This window comes from Pteropus medius, unplaced genomic scaffold (genome assembly GCF_902729225.1).
Source record: "Pteropus medius unplaced genomic scaffold, Ma_sr-lr_union100, whole genome shotgun sequence".
NCBI classification, from domain to species: Eukaryota; Metazoa; Chordata; class Mammalia; order Chiroptera; family Pteropodidae; genus Pteropus; species Pteropus medius.
This window is the reverse complement of record NW_024351543.1, coordinates 15,027,040-15,049,349: the sequence shown is the minus strand read 5'-3', so window position 1 is coordinate 15,049,349 and position 22,310 is coordinate 15,027,040. Positions and strand designations below refer to the sequence as shown.

Here is a 22,310-nt window from a genome sequence, read left to right as displayed (position 1 = left end):
GTCTTTTGATTAGAGCATTTAAAGTATTGTAGTTATGTAGTTATTGCCATTTTATTGTTTTCTGATTGATTTTGCAGTTCTGTTCATTTCTAATTCTCTTTTAGGTTGATGATTCTCTATAGTGTTTGAATTCCTTTCTATTTCTTGTATATCTCTTGTAGATTTTTGGTTTGTGGTTGTTTCCAAGTGCTTCATGTATACCAGGCTTTGTTTATAGCAGTCTTTTTTAAGTTTATTGTTGCTTAAGTTTGAACACATTCTAAAATCTATAATTTTTACTCCTTCCACATTTATGTTTTGGTCATTATTTCTTACTTTTTGTGTGTTCGTTTGTATCCCTTAATTGTTATAATTTTGCTCTACCTACTTTTTGTCCTTTAACCTTTTACTAGCTTTATAGTTGGTTGAACCACCGCTTTTACTAGTGTTTGACTCTATGCTCTTTTTATTTTTTTACTTAAGCCCCTTTAACATTTCTTGTAATGCTGGTTTAGTGGTGATGAACTTCTTTAGCTTTTTCTTATCTGGAAAACTTCCCTATTCTAAACGATAGCCTTGCTGGGTAATCTTCGTTTGCTTTTCTTGCCACTCTTCTGGCCTACAAAGTTTGTTTTTAAATCAGCCGATAGTCTTATAAGTGCTCCCTTGAATGTAACTGCTTTCCTCTTCCTACTTTTAAGATTCTCTTTTGGCATTTTAATTACGATGCAGCTTGGCATGAGACTCTTTGGGTTCATCTTGTTTAGACTCTGAGCTTCCTGGACTTGCATATCTATTTCCTTCTCCAGGTTAGGGAAGTTTTCAGTCATTATTTCTTTAAATAGATTTTCAAGCCCTCTCTTCTTCTGATACCCAGATGTTGCAAATGTTGGTATACCTGATGTCCCAGAGGTCCCTTAAACTATCCTCATTTTTAAAAAGTTCTTTTTGCTGTTCTATTTGGGTGTTTTCCACTACCTTGTCGTCTAGATCACTAATTAAGTCCTCTGCTTAATCTAATCTGATTAGATGATTCCCTCTAATATATTCATTTCAGTTAGGGTATTCTTCATTTCTGACTGATTCTTTTTATGGTTTCTATCTCTTCGTTGAGGTTCTCACTGAGTTCATCTACTCTTCCCCTAAGAGTTCAGTGAGCATCTTTATAACCAGTGTTTTGAACTCTGCATCAAGTAGGTTGTTCGTCTTCATTTAGTTCTTTTTCTGGAGTTTTGTCCTGTTCTTTCATTTGGGATTTGTCTGTCTGACTCCCTGTGTTTCTATGTATTAGGCTGCTATGTCGCCCAGTTTTGGCAGAATGGTTTCAGTAGGTATCGTGAGCCCCTATGGCACAGTCTACCTATTCACCATAGACTGGTGCTCCAGGCGTATCCCTAGTGTGGGTTGTGTGTGCCCTCCTGTTGTAGTTGATCCTCAATTGCTGTTGGTATGTCAGTGAGTGAGACTGATCCCCAAGCTGACGAGTTTACAGTGATTACAGCAGACAAACTGTTGTGTGAGGGTTGACACCACAGAGCAGCAGTTGCTTTAGTGGGGCTCAGGTGCCAGCCAAATCTGCCCTTCAGGTGTGTTGTTTATGGAGCCTGGTGGTGGTGCTCTGGTGTTGTCTAAAGCTGGCCACCAGGTCTGTTCTGCAGGCTATTAGGAGGGTTCCATTGCAAGTCAAGGTCAGCCACCAGTTGTGTCTGGCTTGGGGCCGCCAGGTGGGATCTACAAGGTGATCTTCAGTTGGTTGCTCCTTGTGCTGGCCTTGGAGGTGCTTGGGAGAGGCTGCGCTGTGAACTGAAGCTGAATACCACTAGGACCAGTCTTGTGGCTTTTTAGTTGAAGCTACATTCCAGGTCAAGACTGGCTGCTGCTTATGACAGGCTTAGGGAATTCTTGAGGTTTCAGTGAGTTGACACCATTCGCCACTTGTGTTGGGCTTGGGTCTGCTTAGCAAGAGCTTAGGGCACACTGAGGCTAGCCACTGTTTGGGGTTTATAGACATTTGAGAGATTTTAGGAAACTCCACAGCATGAGCCAAAGAAGGCCACTTGTGTGGAAAAGCTGCTGGAAGTAACTTGAGCCAGGCCCACGAGTTGGGTGGGATCTCAAGGAATCACCAGGGCAAGACGAACCATGTTAGCCAAGGGAGCAGAGATTTGGTGCCCATTTGCAACTTCCAGTTCAGTGAAAGGGAGGGCTTGAAAGACCATTGGTGCCTATCAGCATTTCCGTTCCTGGAGAGAGCTGCCCTGACCCTAGTCATTTCAGTGCTTCCTTTGTAAGTCCCTGGTGCTGATCCAGCTGCTGCCCCAGTGCGGGAGCCCAGAGCAAATCTGTACACGGGTCCCTCAAGACGAAGTCCAGCAGCCTTCCCTGTCTCTTGTGGACACAATCCCCACCCCTTTTCACAGTCAGATGTTACGAGTACTCCTCTTCCCAGCACTAACGTTCCAGGCTGGGATCCTTCACTTCTCAGGAGTGACCTCTACATCCAAGATACCCCTCCCAGTTCTTACTTGCTACACCATGGTTGTGGGACCTGCGTTTTCCATGTCTCCTACCCGTTTCGTAGTGGCTTCTTTATAGCTTTAGTTGTAGCACTCTATTCAGCTAGTCTTCAGGTGAGTCTCAATGATGGTTTTATAATTAGAATTTTGATGTGGTCATGGAGAAGGCAAGCACAGTGTTTATCTACTTCACCAGCTTGACCTGAAGTTAATATTTTGTTTCTTGTGTTGGATTGTGGTTACATGAATCAAGGAAACTAAGAATAATTCATTACAGTGATTTTATTTTTCCATCGTGCTTGTATTATATTGCACACATAAAATGAGAGCAAGGTTACAGACTAGGAAGCTCCAGACCCTCATTCCTTTATGTAAACCTTAAGGGAAAAAAAAAAAAAAAACCTGGCTAAAATAACTTTATAAAGACTGGAAAACAGTGGTCTATAGTAACTGAATAAATGCCCAATCAAGAAAAGGTCATATTCAAAACTAGGAAATTTCATGGTACAGAAGTTTATCCACCTTTGCCCTATCCCCTCCATAATGTGGCATGATAGGGAGAAAGCAGCTGCCTGCAGAACTGGCCTCCACCTCACCTTATTTGGCTCAGAGTACAGTTCAGAACACAGGCTGGGAAAAAAACACACAGAAAGAGGGAAGCACTGCTCGTAGCTGTAGGGAGACTACAGGCTTGGAGCTGCTTAAGCGAGAAACTTACTTTTTAAAACGAGAATATCGAAGGTCCTAAGAAGCTGGAATATTATGGCATTTAAAGATGGCCATTAACACCGTTCTACCCTGGTGAGTCCCTGAGATCCTGGTCCACCCTACTCATTTGCCCAAGCCTTTTCCATTGGATCCTTAACACAAGCAGCCTTGCTCACATATTGTGGACTTTTTCACAAAATAAATGTCCATATACCTCCAAAAAGCAGTGGCCAGTCTGTCTCTTGCTAAGCGCCCCCAAGCAGTGACCAGTCTCAACTTGTAACCCCAATCAAGTAATCTCAAGTCTGGCATAAGCGGCAGCCAGTCTTGGCCTGGAACATCACTTCGACTAGGCAACCTCAAGTGGTAGCTGGCCTGAGCTTCCGTCACAGTGCCCACTAAAGGGTTCCAGGCCCACCACTAGTGGCAGCAAGCCTTAGTTCACAGCATAGTCAGTCTCTCCCAAGCACCTCCAGCACAAGCGCAACCAACGGCAGATCACTTTGGAACCCCTCCCAAGAGGCTCCTGTCCCAACATACCCTGGCTGGCTTCAGACCACCACCAGCCAGCTTCACAAACATACCAAAGGGCATACTCAGCTGGCACCAGAGCCCTATTAAAGCAACATCTTGGTGGGTGGGGCCAGCACCTGCACAACAGCTAGTCTGCTTTAGCCATGGCCAGCCCTCACAGAAGGTCAACCCTACCCACCGATATGCCAAAGCATTCAAGGCCCACACAGACACTCAGCTCAGGTAACCAGGTAGATTGTGCCACTGAGCCCCACAGAACACCTTCTACATAAGGCCACTCTACCAAGATGGAGAGACATGCTGAACTACTTAATACATAGAAACAAAGAGAGGGTCAGCCAAAATGAGGACACAGAAAGATGTCCCAAATGAAAGAAGACAAAACTCCAGGAAAAACTACGTAATGAGTTGCTACAGTGTTGTGTTATAGGTGATGTGAATTTTTCAACTCCATTATAATCTGATGGGACCACCGTCACATATGTGGTCTAACATTGACCAAAACATTGTTATGCAGTGCATAACTTTAAGGAAGTCGAATAAACTTAACACTGTAGGCCAACATATGTATACAGATCACCAAACAGCAGAATAAACATTTTTCTCAAGTGTGCAATGGAACATTCTCCACGATAGACCATATATCTTAACCCAAACCAGTCAACAAATTTTAAGACTGAAATCATAAAGTATCTCTTCCAATCAGTTCAAGAAACTAGAAATCAATCCCAAAAGGAAAAGAGAAATCCACACATACATGGAAATGAAAACTGGCTCAAAGAAGAAATCAAGACATATTAGAACTATCTTGAAATAAATGAAAATAAAAACATCAAAATATAGGGGATGCTGTGAAAACAGTGCTAAAAGGAAATATGTAGCTATAAACACATTTGTAAAGATCTCAAATCAAGAACCTACCTTTGTAATTTACAGAACTATAAAGAACTAAACCTATAGCTAGCAGAAGGAATGAAATAAAAGATTACAGCAGAGAGAAATGAAATAGAGAACAGAAATAGAGAAAAATCAATGAGAACCATGAATTGGTTCAAAAAGATCAACTATGGGAAAAACTGAAATGAAAGTGGGGACATTACTACCAATTTTGTAGAAATGAAAGAATTATAAGATAGTACTACGAAGAACTGTATAGCAATAAATTGGATAACCTACAAAAGGACAAATACCTAAAAACAGTCAGTTATGAAGTAACAAAATACAAACAAGACCTGTAAGTGGAAGGACATTGGATCAGTAATGAAAACAACCTAACAAAACACAGGATCAGATGACTTCACTGGTGAATTCTACCACACAAAAAATTAATACCAGTCCTTCTCAAGCTTTTCCTAAAAATTAAAGGAGAGTGAATACTTCCTAATTAATTGAGGCCAGCATTACCCTGATACCTAAGCCAGAGAAGACACTACGACAGGAAAATTACAGAACATTCCTTATGAATATCGATGCAAAAATCCTCAATATGATAATAGCAAAGCAAATTCAACAGCAAATTAAAAAGATTATAAATCATGACCAAGTAGGATTTATTCTTGGAATGCAAGGATGGTTCAACATACAAAATTAATGTAATATACCACACATTAACAGAACAAAGGGAAAACAACACATGATCATTTAAATAGATGCAGAAAAAGCCTTTGACAAATTTTAACACCCTTTCATGATAAACACACTCAACTAGGAATAGAAGGAAACTACTTTGACATAAAGGCCACATATGAAAAAGCTATGTATACACAATGAAAGGTTGAAAGTTATTCCTACAAGATCAGAAACAAGGCAGGATATCAGCTTTGCCATTTCCATTCTAGTTCTAGTACTGGCAGTTATAGCCAGAGCAATTAGGCAAGAAAATAAAGGCATCCTAATTGGAAAAGAAGTAAAATTATCTCTGTTCGCAGATGATTTGATCTTATATTTGGAACTCCCTAAAGATTATACACAAAACTGTTAGAACTAATAAATCCAGCAAAGTTGCAGGATACAAAACCAACACAAAAATCAGTTGTTTCTATAAACTAACAATGAACAACCCAAAAAGGAAATTCAAAAAACGATTCCACTTGTAAAAACATCAGAAAGAGTGAAATACTTAAACTAAACTAAGGAGGTAAAGGATTTGTACACCGAAAACTACAAAATATTCCTGAAATAAATGGAAGACAACAAATAAATGGAAAGACATGCTGTGTGCATGGATTGGAAGACAATATTGTTAAGATGACATACTACAGATGGTAATCTACAGAGTTAATGCAATACCTTGTCAAAATTCCAGTGATGTTTTTAGCAGAGACAGAAAATTTTATCTTAAAATTCATATGGAATCTTCAGGGGAATCCTAGTAGCCAAAACAACCTTTGAAAAAGAAAAAAAGTTGAAAGTCTCACACTTCCTGATTTTAAAATAGTAATTAAAATAATGTAGTACTGGCACACAGACATAGACCAATGGAATAAAGCGCCCAGGAATAAACCCTTGCACAGATGGTCAAATGATTTTTGATAATGGTGCCAAGACCATTCAACGGGGAGAGTTTTTTCAACAAATGGTCCTAGGAAATCCAAACAGGATAGTCATATACAAAATAATGAAGTTAGACCTTTACCTACTAACACAATATATAAAAATTAACTTTAAATGGATCAAAAAACCTAAATATAAGAGCTAAAACTATAAAACTCTTGGGAGGAACATAAGGGAAAAGGTCCATGAAATTAGATTTGGCAATGATTTCTTGGATATCGCAACAAAAGCACAAGCTACCAAAAAAAAGAGAAATTGGACTTCATCTAAATTACTTTTGTACATCAAAGGATAAAAGGATACTACCAACAAAGTGAAAAGGCAACCCACAGAATGGGAAAAATATTTGCAAAACATCTGATAAAGGATTAATATCCAGAATATATAAAGAACTATAACTCCACACACAAAACAACCCAATTAGAAAATAAGCAAAAAACTTGAATAGACATTCCTCCAAAGAAAATATACAAATGGCTAATAAACCCTTGAGAAGACACTCAACACTGACCATTAGAGAAATGCAAATCAAAACCACAATAAGATAGCGCTTCATACCCATTAGGGTGGTTATTATAAATCTCCCCACCCCCAACCCCACCCCCCAAAAAGCAGAAAATAAGTGTTAGGGAGGATATGGAGTAGTTCAAACCTTTGTGCATTTTTGCTGGTAGGGTTGAAAAATGGTTTAGTCACTGTGGAAAACAGTATGGCAGGTCCTCAAAAAATTAAACATGGAATTTTCATATGATACAGTACTTCTGAGTATATATCCCCAAAAGTATTGAAAGCGGGGATTCAGGTACCTGTACTCCCTTGTTCATAGCAGCATTCACAATAGCCAAAAGATGGAAACAAGTGTTTGACAGGTAAATAAACAAAATGCGATATATATACATACAATAGAATATTGTTCAGCCTTAAAAAGGAAGGAAACTCTGATGAACCTTGAACATTATACTAAGTAAAATAAGCCAGACACACACAAAAAGACTATGACATCATTCCACCTACATCAGATACTTTTGCTAACAATCGCAGAGAGTGGGGTGGAATGGGGAGTTATTGTCTAATGGGTACAGAGTTTGGGAAGATGGAACTCAGCAAAAAAAAAAGAATATAAAAACAGATCAACTTGTAACAATTTGGATCGATCTAAAAACAAAATGTTGCCTCAAATGAGCAAACTATGATATGATTCCATTTGTACAAAGTCCCAAAATAGGCAAAAGCATGCTCTTTAGAAATACACAGTATATATGGAGAAAAAAAAAAAAATCCAAGAGGACAATTACTGCAGGAGTCAGCACAGTGGTGGTGTTACTTCTGGGATCAAGGAGGGAGATACAATTTTATAGGTGTACAAATTTGACTTTTAAGGTACTGAAAAACAGGTTTCTTTGCTTAAGCAGTGGGCACATAGGTGCTTATAATTATTCTTGGAACTGTAATGTTTTATGTAAATCTTTTGTATATATTTCATAATTTTTTAAAAAGCAATGACCCCACCCATTCCATGCCCTCCCTCGAAAAAAGAAGAAAAATTAACTTTATGATTTACTTACCAGACAGATGGTTTATACTTTGAAGACTGGAAAATCTAAAATACCACAGTGATTACTTTTCGGTCTTGTCATTGAAAACTTTTCCTTCAAAATAGCATCTATTCTGCTTTCCCTCTCAGAAATAAAATAGTTCCAAACACTTAATTTCTCAGATATTTTAAGACCATGGACCCAAACAGATCTACATTATGACTTTACTTGGTAGTAACTCTTCACAAAACATTCACTAGATATGAGTTAAATGTTCTTATGAACTTGTCAGAAAATACCCATAAATAATGTATTTCTGATAGATTTTTCAATGTTTCAAACACTTTTGATGTAAATATGGTAGTTATTCACATCAAATTAACCAATAAAATTTGAGCTCAGAGCCACCAATTCCAACAGACCTCTTGAATCCCTAAAAATAAAACAGACACAAATATGTATAGTATTTAATCGAAATATATTTGTCTAATATCTACAAAGTGTGAACAATTGGTCTTAAGAAAGCAGACAAAAGGCACAAAATTAGTATTACTACAGAGAAGCATTCATGCTACTGGATTGTATGAATATTCCCAGAGTAGCACAGTAAACAATAAATTACGCATTGAGCAAAAATCAAATACATCATTTTCCCCTTGCTTTATATTCTAGTCATGTCTTGACCTCATTTGTAAAGGCTAAGGACTGAAATTCAACTGAAACCATGGGACACATTTGTGCAGGCTCTATGGATGTTTTAATCACATTGGGTTGTTGTTTTTTTTTTTTCTTTTTCTTCTTTTTTGCAGAGTTTGGGTCAAACAATAGAGGTGCACTAAAAAGTTCACAGGAAATTCTTTTCTCTTTTCCCAAACTGAAAAGATTGAGGCTGTGGTTGTGCATGTTTGTATATGCATGCCTGTAACTTAATTCCTAAAGCCCTTTTTTTTTATCATAAAAGTAGTGAAGTCTCCATATGACTTGTTTTCTACTGTAAAAGCAGCAGCTTCTGAAAAATGTATGATGTGCTGTGAGCATGAGAAATTGTCAGAAAGGCTGTAGGGACAAGTAGATGGGAGGAAAATTCCAAGGTAGGCCTAGCTCTACGTTCTCCCAGAGGTGTTCCATTCTGGAAAGCTCTGGCATAAACCTTTAATAGCTTCCAGCAGGAAATAGCAGTTTACCTTTCTTGAGTATGGACAAAAAAAATGCTAAAGTGGGAATCACCATGATAATTTTGAAATGACAGCCACCTACATTACTACCAGGAATGGGCCACTTTCTACCAGATGGACATCAACTAGACGATGCCAACTCACCTTTGTCTTGACAGGAGTTGACTACATGAGAATACCTTTGTGAGTGCAAAACGTTTTTGGCAGAGTGAAAAATAGAAAACATCAAACCTCATTGATAAAAAGGAGCTCATAATTACCCACTTAAATCTTGGTAAGTGCAATATTTACATGTGTAATAATATCCAGCAGACGTGTATATAATGCATGTGTGTGAACATATAGTGGAGCTCACACTGACCTGTGTACACGCACATGCCCCAAATGGCTCTTTGAATAAGTTCAATCCTATAGTAGAGTTTGGGGGTGCATTTTTCACAGTATATAATTTCTCCATCGGGTGCCATTTCCTGAATGATAACAAGAGGTCTCAGTGAATACCAGCAGAACCTTGATACTGTACCACTTTAATTCCTACAAAAACAGGGCTCTTTCTGAAGGCTCTGCACCTCCACCCCATCAGTGTGCCTTCCACAGGGGATTGAAGTATACCCAGCCATCACCCTGTAAGAGAAGGAAGGAGACATAACTTGGAGACCTCTCAGCAGGCAAAGGGGAGAAGCAAGAAGAGTCCCAGCCTCTGCTAAGTTGGAAGCCGAGTCCCATGCAAAGCAGTGCTGTTGGCATCTGTTCAGGACCACCACCCATGTGTGTCTGCTCCTTCCTGGTACATCACAGCCACGCCAGGCTGACAGTCTCGCTACCCCTCTGCAGCCCAGCTGTGTTTTAGTGACCCTATAACCTTTGCATCCTGGCATTTCAGGAGAGAAACCCCCAAATGACCAAAATAACAAAAGGGGGGTTGGGCGGAGGGGGCTTCATTGGTTTATGTCAAAAAAATGAGTTGGCAAAAAAAAAAATCTTTGAAATAGCAGGACAGGAAAAAAAAAGGGGGGTGTTGGATGAATAGACGGGATAGAAGGCAAGGGCCTGCATATGAGAAATTTGCCCGAACCGGTGATTTACAGGGGAATGCTCTCAAAGGCCCTCCTGCAGCAGTCACAAATAAATCAGCACACACAAGAAATGACGCTGATCAAATATCAGTGAGAAAAAGACACGAGTCAAAATGGTGTACACAATCTGGCGCTAGACTAGAAGGGGTATACTGAATAGTAATAATTCTGGTATGGGGGTGATTTTTATTCTTTGCGTATTCTCAGGCCTTCTGTTTTGAACATACTTGGCTTTCATTAAACCCAGCAGGAAGAATTAATGTGCTTTGTTGTCATTTGTGTTTTAATGTGCAACTTTCCATAGAAGCCAGGCAAACTAGTTGTCTCAGAGAGACCATATCCATCTCACAGAAGGATCCTGGAAGGATTCTGTTATGGCTAATTTTCCACGTCAACTTGGCTGGCCACAGTGCCCAGATTAAACATGATTTCTGGGTGCATCTCTGAGGGTGTTTCTGGACGAGATTAGCATTTGAATTGGTACACTTTGCAAAGGACAGTTTTCTCCCCAATGTGAGTGAGCATCTTCCAATCCATTGAGAGCCTGAAAAGGTGGACACAGGAGGCATTTGCCCTTTTTTTCCTGACTCACTCCTTGAGTTGAGACATCTCATCTTCTCCTGCTCTGATTTAAATCATCAGCTCCCCTGGTCCTCAGGCCTTCGGACATGGCCTGGATTACATCACTGACTTAACTGGGGTCTCCAGCTTGCCAACAGCAGATCCTGGGGCTTTTCAGCCTCCATAATCTCATGAGCCAACTCCTCATAATAAATCTATAGGTACTTATTTCTATTGGTTCTGTTTGTTCCGTTCTCTGGAGAACTCTGACTAATACACATTCGCCCTGAGGCTTCCAGACAGGGTTCTCACTCAGTCCTATAAAGGTAGTTTCCCCAAGCAGGCTGCCTATCTGAACCAAAACCCACCCCTGGAGTCTCCATTCAGTCCAGAGCCCCAGTTCCTGCCTCTGGGGAAGAGCAGCTGCTTCCTGCTCCTGAGCAGAAGCCCACCTCAGGGTTCCTAACTCATCCCGCAGTCTTCTAGCTACACAGAGTAATCCTTACTTAAAGCAGAAGTCAGACATTAGCAGCCCCTGAATCAAAGAAAGCCCAGATATCTTTCGATTGGCTCTCAGTGTTTAAATTTTAAAAATTCCTTAGCACCATGTGAACATCAGTTTTCTCATAAAAATTCCGTTTTCTGGCTTCTTGCACAGAACTGGACAACCAGTTTGTGATCACCTTGAGGGAGGTGGCATCCTCTCCTTTTAGATATGGACGCAGCTGATGCAGCTCTGCCCCAGTCCTCACTGGCGCTGCCAGGCTCCTGAAAGCCTGCCTTAAAAACTGTGGCTCTTAAACTTCCATCATTTCCAGTTCTGTTCTCAGAATGCTTCCTATTGCTCCGCGAACCACTTCAAGACTATAAGGACCTCAACTGGGCACACAGCGCCTTGCCCACTTGCCCTGTGGATGGGCAGTCATGTGGGTATTAATTTCTGCCTTCCATTGTCACTTTCCTAGGTGACAGCAGCAGGACTCATGCTGGCCTGTCCTAGCATGTCCAATCCATTCGGCCCACAGGAGGCAAAGCTCTGAAAGGGCAGTTCTCAGTCATGAAGGTTCCAGCCCATCCCAGCGTGGAAATAGGCTGTGAGGTGCTTCATGACTGACTGGTTGCTAATGCTAAAGTCGCAGGGGGTGTGAATGGTGTTTTGTTTTGTTTTTTTAAATAGGACAGCATCCAGATCTGAGATCCCTTTCCTTGCCCTCCCTGGCAGATTGATGGGCTTTTCTGATAGAGGCTGCCAGAGAGGCAGTGTCAGGTACTCAGTTCTGCCCACAGGATGGCTGGCCCAAAGCTGGAGCCAGAGCCAAGCTGCCCCAGACCTTCCCAGGACCTCCCCTGCCCCGTCCTCATTCATCCACACTGTTGTATCTGCCCCTCACTCCAGATAAGCGCCCGAGGGCAGGTGGCAGGGTTACCTCCTGGATAAAATACTTGGGCTGCCATGGGGTGCGGAGGTTCTCCCGCTTCCGTTCTTCCACCCGCTGCTTCTCTTCCAGGCGCCGCTTCTGCTCGGTGGCAGCATCGATGTCCCCCAGCCGCAGGTACTGGGTCACCTCCCGCCAGAGGTTCCTGGGGACGCGTGGAGGAGAGGAAACTGGTCAGGTACAGCCAGCGGGTTTGAGGATGGCTGTCCTCAGCAGGGAAGGAGGCATCTGGGCAGACCATCTGCAGGGGTAGCTCATTCCAGATGCCACAAAGACTCCTGGGGCCAGGATTTGAACCCAGAGCTACCAGGCTCCAAATCCGTGCTGTTTCTACTCATCCTGCTCAGCATGCCTCTCAGTGTCTAGAGATTGAATCTAGAAATAACAGTAGTAGTAATAATACTACGATAATAGTAAATGCTTATAAGGCATTTACTACATCTCTAAGCATTTTATATATATGTTTATATATACGTGTGTGTGTGTGTGTGTGTGTATATACACACACACATATATATATATATAAACTCATTTAATCATTACAACCACCCAATGATACTGATGCTATATTATCATCTCATTTTAAAGAGGAGAAAAACAAGGGCCATATAAGGTGAAGTGAATTGCCCAAGGTCACTGAGCTGATAACTATGAGCAATGGCTGCTTTTCCACAAGGGAAGCTGGTATTAGGAGTTACAGACCAGGGCGAGCTGGCGTGTATGTTTATGCTGTAGGCTGTCGTCTCCCCACGTCTACATGCAAAGCTACTTCTCTGCTGCATTTATTCACTGTAGATGGCAGCCTAGATTGACTCCTGTCTGATGTGAGTTCTCCTCCTCGGGAATTCCCTGATTCATACACTGTTCTAGAGGGTGCAGGAAAGAACTGAGGTAGAGCAGGACACCATCCCCCATACACTTCCTCACTTAAACATATCAGGACAAGTCAGGATTTCACATAAAATGAACTATCTCATCCAACTAATTAGATTCTGGGCCACAGAGCACTCCCACAGCAGAGCGCCCTTGACCCTGTTCACGAGAGGGCATGGCAGAGCAGGCAGCCTAGAGTGTTGGCAGGATCAGGCTGAGGAAGGGCAGGGGGCGCTGCCAGCAAAGCAGGGACAATGAGCAGCCCCTTCTGAAAGGGATCAGAATCAAGGAACTGACAAGGGTCAGGCTCCTGCTGCAAGCTCAGCCTGCCCACTTGTACACAGACCCAGGGACAGCGATGTGCTGGCTCCTATTTTAGAGCAGGAGAAGCTTCTGGAACTGGGATATAAAGCCAGGTGCGACTGGCCTCACAGCTCTCGCTCTTTCTACTGTGCCATGATAGCTGACTTAAGAGGGCAAAAAAGACTGGCCAAAACAGCACAGTGAGGAGACGGAAGGAAACGGGCTGGGAGCGGGGTCACATCAGTCTTTTTGATCATCCACACCCTCAACACACATCTCGTGCTGAGGGAGGAGCTGGGCACGAGAACACCCAGGGTGGAGGGGTGCTCCAAGGGCAGGACTTCCCATGATAAGTTTCATCATAAGATAGTAGCCCCAAGTTTAGAAGGCAGATGCTCCCCACCCAGGGACTGGAGAGGAGGTGGTGGGACAAGAACTGGCCCCAGGTGCTCCCCACCCAGGGACTGGAGAGGAGGTGGTGGGACAAGAACTGGCCCTCTGGCCAGACACACACAGGGACCCAACCGAGGGCACAACCTGAGAGTGAGGGGTGGCGGGGAGGGGCTGGGGGCTCAGCTAGGGAAGCCTCTGAACTTTAAGCCAAAAGAAACAGCAGAAAGGTAAAGAAGCCTTCAGGTGGGGAGGGTGGGAGCAGGCCAGTGAGAAAAGCAAAAAGGACGCCAAGGAGAGCCCTCCCTGAGAAGCGGAATTCATTACGGCAAAGGGCTGGCGAGTGGCTGGGCAAGGGCATGGCTGACATCACTGGGCGCCGGTTCTGCCTTTATTCACCAGGGCCCTGAGGGCTGCTGCCAAGGCAGGACGCCTGCTCAGACAAAGTCTGAACATCATGAACAAATGCACAGACATGGGCAGACAAAACCTACCTGCACTCTTCTTCTAATGGGGCAGTGGTTCCCCTCCAAGGGGGCTAACTGGGGACCGGAGGACTCGCCAAGACTGGCATCACTGTGAGTGCTGGGATAACTGGTCTAAACCCTGGCCTACCTAGCCAAGCAGATGGTCCCTCCTTTGCCTCTGCAGGTAAGACCTGGAAGACCCAGGAGGGTGAGTGGGCTCGGGTGCTTTGAGCAGCAAGGGAGCACCCATACCAGCCACTCCACTTCCCAGGGCTGTTTCCTCTGTGGAAAACAAAGTAGGCTGGGCTTGGTTTCCCTCTAGCTCAGCTTCATGTTTCAGTAAAGTCCACAAATGTAACACAGAAAGAGGTAGCAGCACCCTCCACCTTAATCCTTATATCAGGCTCCATCCCCACTCCAGGCTGAATTCTGAGTTCCCCTGGGCTAACCAAGGCAGCAGAGAGTCTTAATGAGGAGTAGCTAACCCACTCTATGTCCTTGGAAGAACAACACAAGGTAATCAGTTTTGTTCTCAACAGCCCAACCGGAAACAATCATCATGCCATGATATGAACCACAGGGTTCCTAACTCTGGGAAGGCTTCATCAGTGTGAGCAAGGGGATGGCTTTCTTTCCTGTCGCAGCCTGTCCCTTGTCCTGCTAGTACTGCCCGAGAGGCTGGGCTGAAAAAGCCAACGTGTGAGCGTTCACACCTTCCATGTGGTCATAGAGAAGGTTACACTCATCGTCCTTGAATAAAGAACGAGGAAGTGTGTGCTAATCCTACAACGGAGCAGAGGTTCCAGGGGTACTGAGGCCCTGGTTTTATTAAACTCAGTTATAACATACTGTTTATACACACTGTTGTATCTTCATTTTGTTTCCACATAACAAGCACTTTTCCCCTTGTTTACAAACTCTCCTTGGAAAGGCAAACCCGTTCAGGAATCATCTGTAAAATTTCATTTTAATCCTACATATTTCTACAAAGAGCAGCATATGCTTTTAAATAAGGACAGGGGTCGGCAAACAGTTTCTATAAAGGGCCAGCCAGACAGTACATATTTTTAGGCTTAGCAGGCCATATGGTCTGGGTCACAACTACTTCACTGCCATCGGAACAGGCAGGCAGCCATAAACAACATGTAAACCGACGATTATGGCTGTGTTCCCATAAATTTTTACAAATATCGGCCACAAGCTAGATCTGGCCCATGGACCATAGTTTGCTGACCTCCTGGATTAAAAAATAAAAATGGTGTATTCCAAGAAGAGTCTGACGTGTAACTGTATAAAACGTCCCTCGAAGTGGTTGCACTGTATTCATACTGCTGCATGGACGTGCTAACTGATCAGACACTCCATGATTTACTTAACCCTTTACCTGCTGAACAGGTGGGAGTTTGATTTTTCTTTCTTTTGTTTAGTTTTTTTTTTTTTGAAAAATATTCAATATTATGTTCAAAACTTTTTCTGAATTTAAGAATTTTTCCTTTGATTCCCAGAAGCAGAATACGAGATTAAAGTTAATTCATAAGGTTACAGCTACTGATCCATGCAGCTAAACCACACACATCCTACTGTAGCACAGGGTACAGAGTGTCCATTTGATCATGCCCTTGCCAGCACTGAATTTTTTTTTTAATTATGTTGCTAATTAGGTAAGAAAAAAAAGTACCTCATTGCTTTACTGCACAGTTCTTTGATTATTAGCAACTCTCTGTATTTATTTATTATGCAACAGACTACTTGAGTTGACAAATTCTTTGAGGACAGGCATTAAAAGTTGGCTACAGACTATCTTCACATTCTACCCTGTAAGTACAGAATAAGAACACTGAAATCTACAAAAGATCTACTCCTAAATGATGTACAGTGGAAAATTCAAGTATCTCAATGAGTCAGAAGAACATGACTCCTGGCTCATTTCTATTAGCTGAACTTCCCAAGGCCTCCCCTCTGTCCCTTGGGCCAAACGCTGAGACAACTAAACGGGAGAGAAACAGCCTGCACCCCACCTGGACTCCATGGGCCCCTGCTTCTCCAGCGGTCTGATCTTCTTGGGGCACACAGGCAACGTGGTCGTGTCGATGACTTTGGTTTCTCCGTTGTTGTAGGTGAATTCTAAGGTGCCATTCCACTCTCCATGGGCTTTACAAACAATGGTGTTGGTTGGGTTGTGCTTCACTTCTGCAGTGACCCTGAATGAATGAATGAATGAATGAGTCAAATGAACAGCCTTTTCGAGATTATCAAAATGTAGAGACTGACTTCAAAAAGTAGACTCATATTTAGAGATATTTTAGGAGGTGGGGAGGTTAAGGAAGAAGGATTGTGCTTGGCCATTTTACTCAAAGACTAGCTCTTAAAATGTGATCTAATATCTTTGAACGGATAAAGTATCGGTGGAAAAACTGGTGAGAGCTGAATAAAGTCTGTAATTAGTTAACAGTAATGTAGCAATATTAATTTCTAAGTTTTGACAGCATGTAAAGGTTACGTAAGGTGTTATCATTGGGGTGGAAATCCAGAACAAAGGCTCTCAGACGCTTCAGGAACCTTCCAGGCAGCACCCCGTAGCAGGGCGTTAGTGGAATGCCGGTAAAGGTTTAACAACTGGCTCTTTGGGAGGGAAAACACCTGATCTGTAGCATTTGCCAATTTCTGTGGGGCCCTACCACAGCTGACGTCAAGCTACCAGCTTGGTACAAAGGGGTGTGGAAATGGGGAGAAGTGCACACGATCAGCTTGTCAGTCGGTGTGCCTGGTTCCAAAACGGCCGTGGAGGGCGTCCACTTTCCCAGGCAACACTCCGACATCCTTACGTGAACATCATTCAGAAAGAATACTTTCCAAGAAAAAGGGCAAAGATGGGAGCTTGTTTATAGAGTGATCTGCTGCAAACTGGAGCAATCAAATCCATTCTGTGCTCCTGCAAACAGCAGACCTCGCCTTCAATTTCTTAGGGTTGAGCTTCCCCAGTCTCTAAAGTAAAGAAATGGTCCTGATCTCATAGCTTTGGATTCAGGACATTTAATGGGGCCAACTTAACATGAAGTGGGGAACTCTCAAGCAGCGTCCAAGTTCACAGGTCAAACTGCTTCAGAACAAGAAACGGACTGCAGCCTCAGAAAGGAGAGTTTATTGTAACAAACGGAAGTGCCTCTTATTCTCTAGTGTGTGTTTTGCCAATAATACATTGCCAAAGGATTTCACTGTGAATTTATATGGGAGAGGGTTCAAAAGAACTGCCACATCAGGAGAGAGGGGGAGAAGCAGCTCTTTAGAAAAAGATGTTAACAACTTTATCTTGATTTTCAACTAATCCCATGGCTGGAACCCAATTTTTGATGGTAAAAAAGAAACTCAGGAGATCGCGATAAGACAAAGGTGAAGCCTCCCTGGCCGCTCCCTACCTGTGGACTTTCCCTCCGTAGAAAGGCTTCGTGTGGAATATAACTGTTGCCGAGTATCCAGTCTTGGCACAGCTGATGCTCACTTTTCCTCCAAGCTCCACCCAGGGGATGGTGAGAATTGAGCGAGCGTAGGCACTAGGCAGGGTGAACACGTACTCTTCCCCATGTTCCAGGAGCCTCAGCACACCTCCGGGCGCAGAGGAGAGAAGAGTTAGGCACGTAGACACAGGAAGGGGGCAATTAGGGGTCAAAAGACAAAGACGAGAAACCAAACAGCCTCCTGCAAAGGGCATCAAGTCAACCCCCTGTGCAAAGGCCGGCCACTCACTCTCCATGTTATTTATTTACTGTGTACCCTGCAATGTTCCAGTCGCTGAGAACACAACGGCAAACAAGACCGTCTGCCCTCAGGGAGACAGAAAGGTGGACATTAATTAATCACCCAGCAAACACAAAACTGTAACTGCAATGAAGGCGGGAGGGAGACATGCCACCAGTGCCATGGAGACCTCCAACCGGGCATTGACCTGGAAGGGAGGTTTCTCTGAGGAGGGGACATTTGAGGTGGATAAGAGCTGAGTAGGTGAACGGGGAGGAAAAAGAAGGGAAGAAGAGCAAAGGCCATGTGGTGGGAAGGAGCCTGGTGAGCATGAAGGGGCTGAGAAAGGGGCCCACAAGCAGAAACAGAGGCAGCGTGTAGGCTGGCCAGGTCAGGGGGAGGCCAGACCTTTCAAAACTGGATGTTAAAGAGTTTTGCCTTCATCCTGAGAGCAACAGAGACAACTTCAATGGATCTCATGAAGTTCGAGAGATCAGATGGCACGGCTGCTGCCAGCAACCCAGGAGGACATCTGCCATGTTCTGGAGCTCAGCACTCACAGTCCACCCATCCCTGGATCAGGGGTTCTCCATCCTGGGACCCAAGCATTAGGCTTGGAGAGATCTAATCCTCTTCAAACAATGCAAAATTATGTGGGTTTCTCTATTTTTCTAGGGAAAAGAGCCAGTTTTCATCGAAGTCTCAGAGGCTGAAATGACAACCCCCCAAACACAAAAATCTCCAGAGCTGCTGTCTAGTCTGTGAGTTGTACTCAGGTGCCCAGCAAAGGCTGAAATGCAGCCCTTGCTTTGGCTTGTGTGGTTGGGCACCACAGGGCTGCCTTTGTGTCGACAGGCAGTGTTTCGCTTTCCACAGAGAGGCCCATACAGGCTGGCAGAGGCCCTGAAAACCGGCACTTTGGGCTAAGTTTCATCTATATAAGGTACCTTCTCAGCATCCGATTCCAGCACTGGGGCTTAGCTCCCCATACAAAGCTCTAATGCAGCTCAGTCTGGGCCTGGTGATTATCAATGGCACTGTGAGCCTCAGGAAGGAGAGGTCCATCCTTTGAGCAGACATATGCGATCAGAAGTGGCTAGCGGTGCCCCCTCCCTGGGCTTCCAGTTCCTCCACTGGACAGAGTGAGGAATGGGGACAACGGTGCCCACCTGTGACACTTTCTGGCTGCCAGGCCTTCATGGGGGCTTCACAAGCACTATCTCCTTTAAGCTTCACAACTACTCTATGTGGCAATAATTATCATCGTTTTTAAATAAAGATGAGGAAACTAACTCAAGTCAAGTAATTTGGCTGGTTAGTATTTCTCTTAGGCTAGACAAGCAACTAAATCAGAACTAGAATTTGCCTAGTAGAGAGAGGTTCTGTGTGTGTGTGTGTGTGTGTGTGTGTGTGTGTGTGTGTGTGTGTGTGTGTGTGTGTGTCTTTTAGTACTGATGAGCTTGCCAGGAGATCTGAGGAGAGATGAGACTACATGTTGTCATGAATGCTGATTTCTAGAGTCAATATGAATATGCATTCAACTATAATTCAATTTACCCTTGAAAATTCCTGCACCCACCCACATACTACAGTCTGTCTAGGACCAGCAATCTTAGTTAAGTCCACGAAAGTCAGTTCTGCCAACTCACAGAAACAGATGACTGGCCTGAAAACTTCACATGACATGCTCATGTGTTTAGGGGTCTTGGTCATTTCCAGTGTGGAAGGAAGTTACACAGATGGGCACATGCAGAAGCTGAGACTACCAAGGACAAACAGATTTGTGGGTCATCGCAATCATGTGGGCAGGATGGGGAGGGCAGGTATCACAGCAGCACCTAAGTAAGTCTTTCTCTCTCTGACCAAGAATGTAATTGAATATATGTAACGTAAACACACAAATAGCATGACTCCACTACCCTGAATATAATAAACATCAGAGTAGACTGACTGCTTGCCACTTCTCCAACTTACCATAGCTCTTATAATTGAATTAACCCATCTTCCTAAAAGTAAAGCCCCAGGCCACCTAACACTCTCACTCTGACACTCACGCCACCCCTGCCCCATGTCTCCGAGAACAGAACTGCCCCCGATGACCAATGAGGACCTGTCCTACCCGTGCCCATGAGAGAGCACCACTGTGTCTGTGGGGAGAATTGGACTGTGGTGTGTCTCACTCTTTATAGTTTCTGATTAGGACCCTTGGAGAATGGCCAGGTCTGGTATATTTTTTGTTTCCTGTGTATCTGACATCCCTGAAGTAGGTTGCTTGAAAAGACAGCCCAAAGTAGATGAAAAATTATTGTAGCTTTAACGCCGATCACAGATATGAGACCAACAGTCAAGAAGAACCAGAAGTGAAAGTTGAAAAGCGAGAGGTCGCCTCGGATGTCTCTCCCTGCCCCAGTTCTACTCACAAGCCGCCTGGTTCCTTGAATGCCAGCCACATTCTCAGTCTCATGTGGCAGATGGCAGAGGCCCCCGGCCCCTGCGGAGGAGGATGCCAGCCACCTGGCCTTCAAGAGAAGAAGGCGCCCCCGCCTCTCTCTGCCCTCCGTGCTGATGGACTACTTGGTAGGAAAATCCTTCCAGGTAGCCAATGTGTCTCCCCAATAGCACGACCTTGCCCCTGATGTCTGGGGTGTCCATGACTTGTGATCAGCCCTTCTGGTTCTTAACTGGGAGTACTGGGGACTCCCACCCATTCACAGCCTCTCTCTTCAGAACAGGACCACACACACAGCCACGAGCTCCACACGCTGAGTAGGGCTACACAACTGCTATTTTCTTTACAGCATATTTTTTAAAGGTCTGGATGAGATCTTAGAGGATCATTCCAAGTCCTCTGTCACTGGTGATTTTAACCTCTCTCTGCCTCAGTTTCCTCATCTGTGACCCAAGATAATGGTATCTGTGCTGCATAAGGCTGAGGTAAGAATGGGAAGGCGATTCGAAAACTCAGCTCCAAGCACGAAGCCTGATGTCCCGCCAGAATCCCGAAGGTTTTCTATCCTAACCACTCCTTACTCCTAAAGCTGCTCTCTGGATGGGTGAATTCCTAACAGTGAATTTCCATTTGAGGATAAAGAGGAAATCAGTCTGGTGGTGCGTTACACACAAGGGGGATGGAGACATAGGTGGGAGGCATCGTCCTGCCCTTCGTCTTTAGAAAAACCTCTTCCAAACCGAGGCAAAACTGCCCTCAAGGCTCCAGAAGTCAGCGAGCCCTAGGCTAAGCTGATCTGAAGGCGCTGGCCAGATCGCACCCCTTCAGCTCTTTACAGAAGCCCACAAAAGTGCGCTCACACATTAAATCACCTGTAATTATGCCTTTTCAACTTTTTTTTTTCAAAGTTGCATTAAAAAAATACCTGCCCCTAATAGGAATAAAAGACTATACTAAAACTAGACCTACAGATGGGATCACAAAGGAAAGCTTCTTTTTTTTTTTTCATTAGCCTAAAAGCTGAGAGAAGTTGAAAAATGCCAAATAATCAATCCTTCCATGTTGAGGTTAGTCTTCGGGCTGGGAGAGACTCATTTTAAATCCCACAACCTGATTTATCGATAAACATAAAGCCAAGCATTAAGATTTTCAATCTGATAAATTTAGAATAACTTCATACCCGATCTCAACCCGAGGAACCAAAACATTCTGAAGGCACATTTACTCTGAAGTAACTCGGGGAATTGGTCTGCAGGCACTGACAGCAACCACATTCCTCAGCACCGAGCAATCATGTAACTGCTCTTGCTAGAACTAATTGCCTTTCCCCGCAGACTCAATTAAGAGGCTGTGCCATTTACTGGGCACTAGTTCTGGTGTTTTAGGGGGAGGTAGGTGGCAAGAACAACTGAATGGGCCTCAGCTCCCCAGAAGTGTGGGGGTGATGAGTTAGAGGAGCCTTTGCTTCCTCATGGACATAGCTGATGGGGGAGACTGAACATTGTCTCAATTAGGGGCTTTCAGTGTCAGAGCTGAGGAACTGGGGGGTGGGGGCAGGGAGCGAAGACAGGCAGTCTCTGAACTGCAAACTAAGTGATTTTAAGACATAAGCAAGCACTTCATAATGGCATTTTATTATAGGCAAATATGTCACAGCCTAAGGCAATAATTTAAAGATAAGCTCATGTATTTATGTACAAAATTTCAAGGGGATCCATCTAAAATCTAAATTTTAAAATGAGAGGCTGGAAAAAAAAAAAACATTACTTCAAACACAATCGACAAATTCATGGAATGTGCTAGATCCACGCAGGGAGTAAGGAAGGAACAGAAAAACGTTCTGCCTCCCACACCTGGCCGTCCAAAGGAGCTCTGAATGCAGAGACCAAAATCTTTTGAAGTGTGGGGATTCTTACAAGTATTTTGTGTGGAAAAATAAGATCGATGTGTGTTATAGAGTGTACATTTAATTAATAAGAAAGAAAGGGGGAGCAGCATCTGAAAAGACTCAGGCAAACCT

The 22,310-nt window shown here is 43.7% G+C and overlaps 1 protein-coding gene across 8 annotated transcripts in view; it reads right to left on the bottom strand.

Annotated features, from left to right (window-relative positions):
- Positions 1–8,284: 8,284 nt before the first annotated feature.
- OSBPL10 (oxysterol binding protein like 10) overlaps positions 8,285–22,310 on the bottom strand; it is a 245,060-nt gene continuing 231,034 nt past the window's right edge. For all 8 annotated transcript variants that reach the window (XM_039843469.1, XM_039843466.1, XM_039843470.1 and 5 more), the window contains 4 exons: positions 17,523–17,709; positions 16,125–16,307; positions 12,065–12,218; positions 8,285–9,624 (listed from right to left, as the gene is read on the bottom strand). In XM_039843469.1, the coding sequence (XP_039699403.1) occupies positions 9,580–9,624; positions 12,065–12,218; positions 16,125–16,307; positions 17,523–17,709 (569 nt within the window). In that variant the 3' untranslated portion in view covers positions 8,285–9,579. The remainder of the gene's footprint in view (positions 9,625–12,064; positions 12,219–16,124; positions 16,308–17,522; positions 17,710–22,310) is intronic.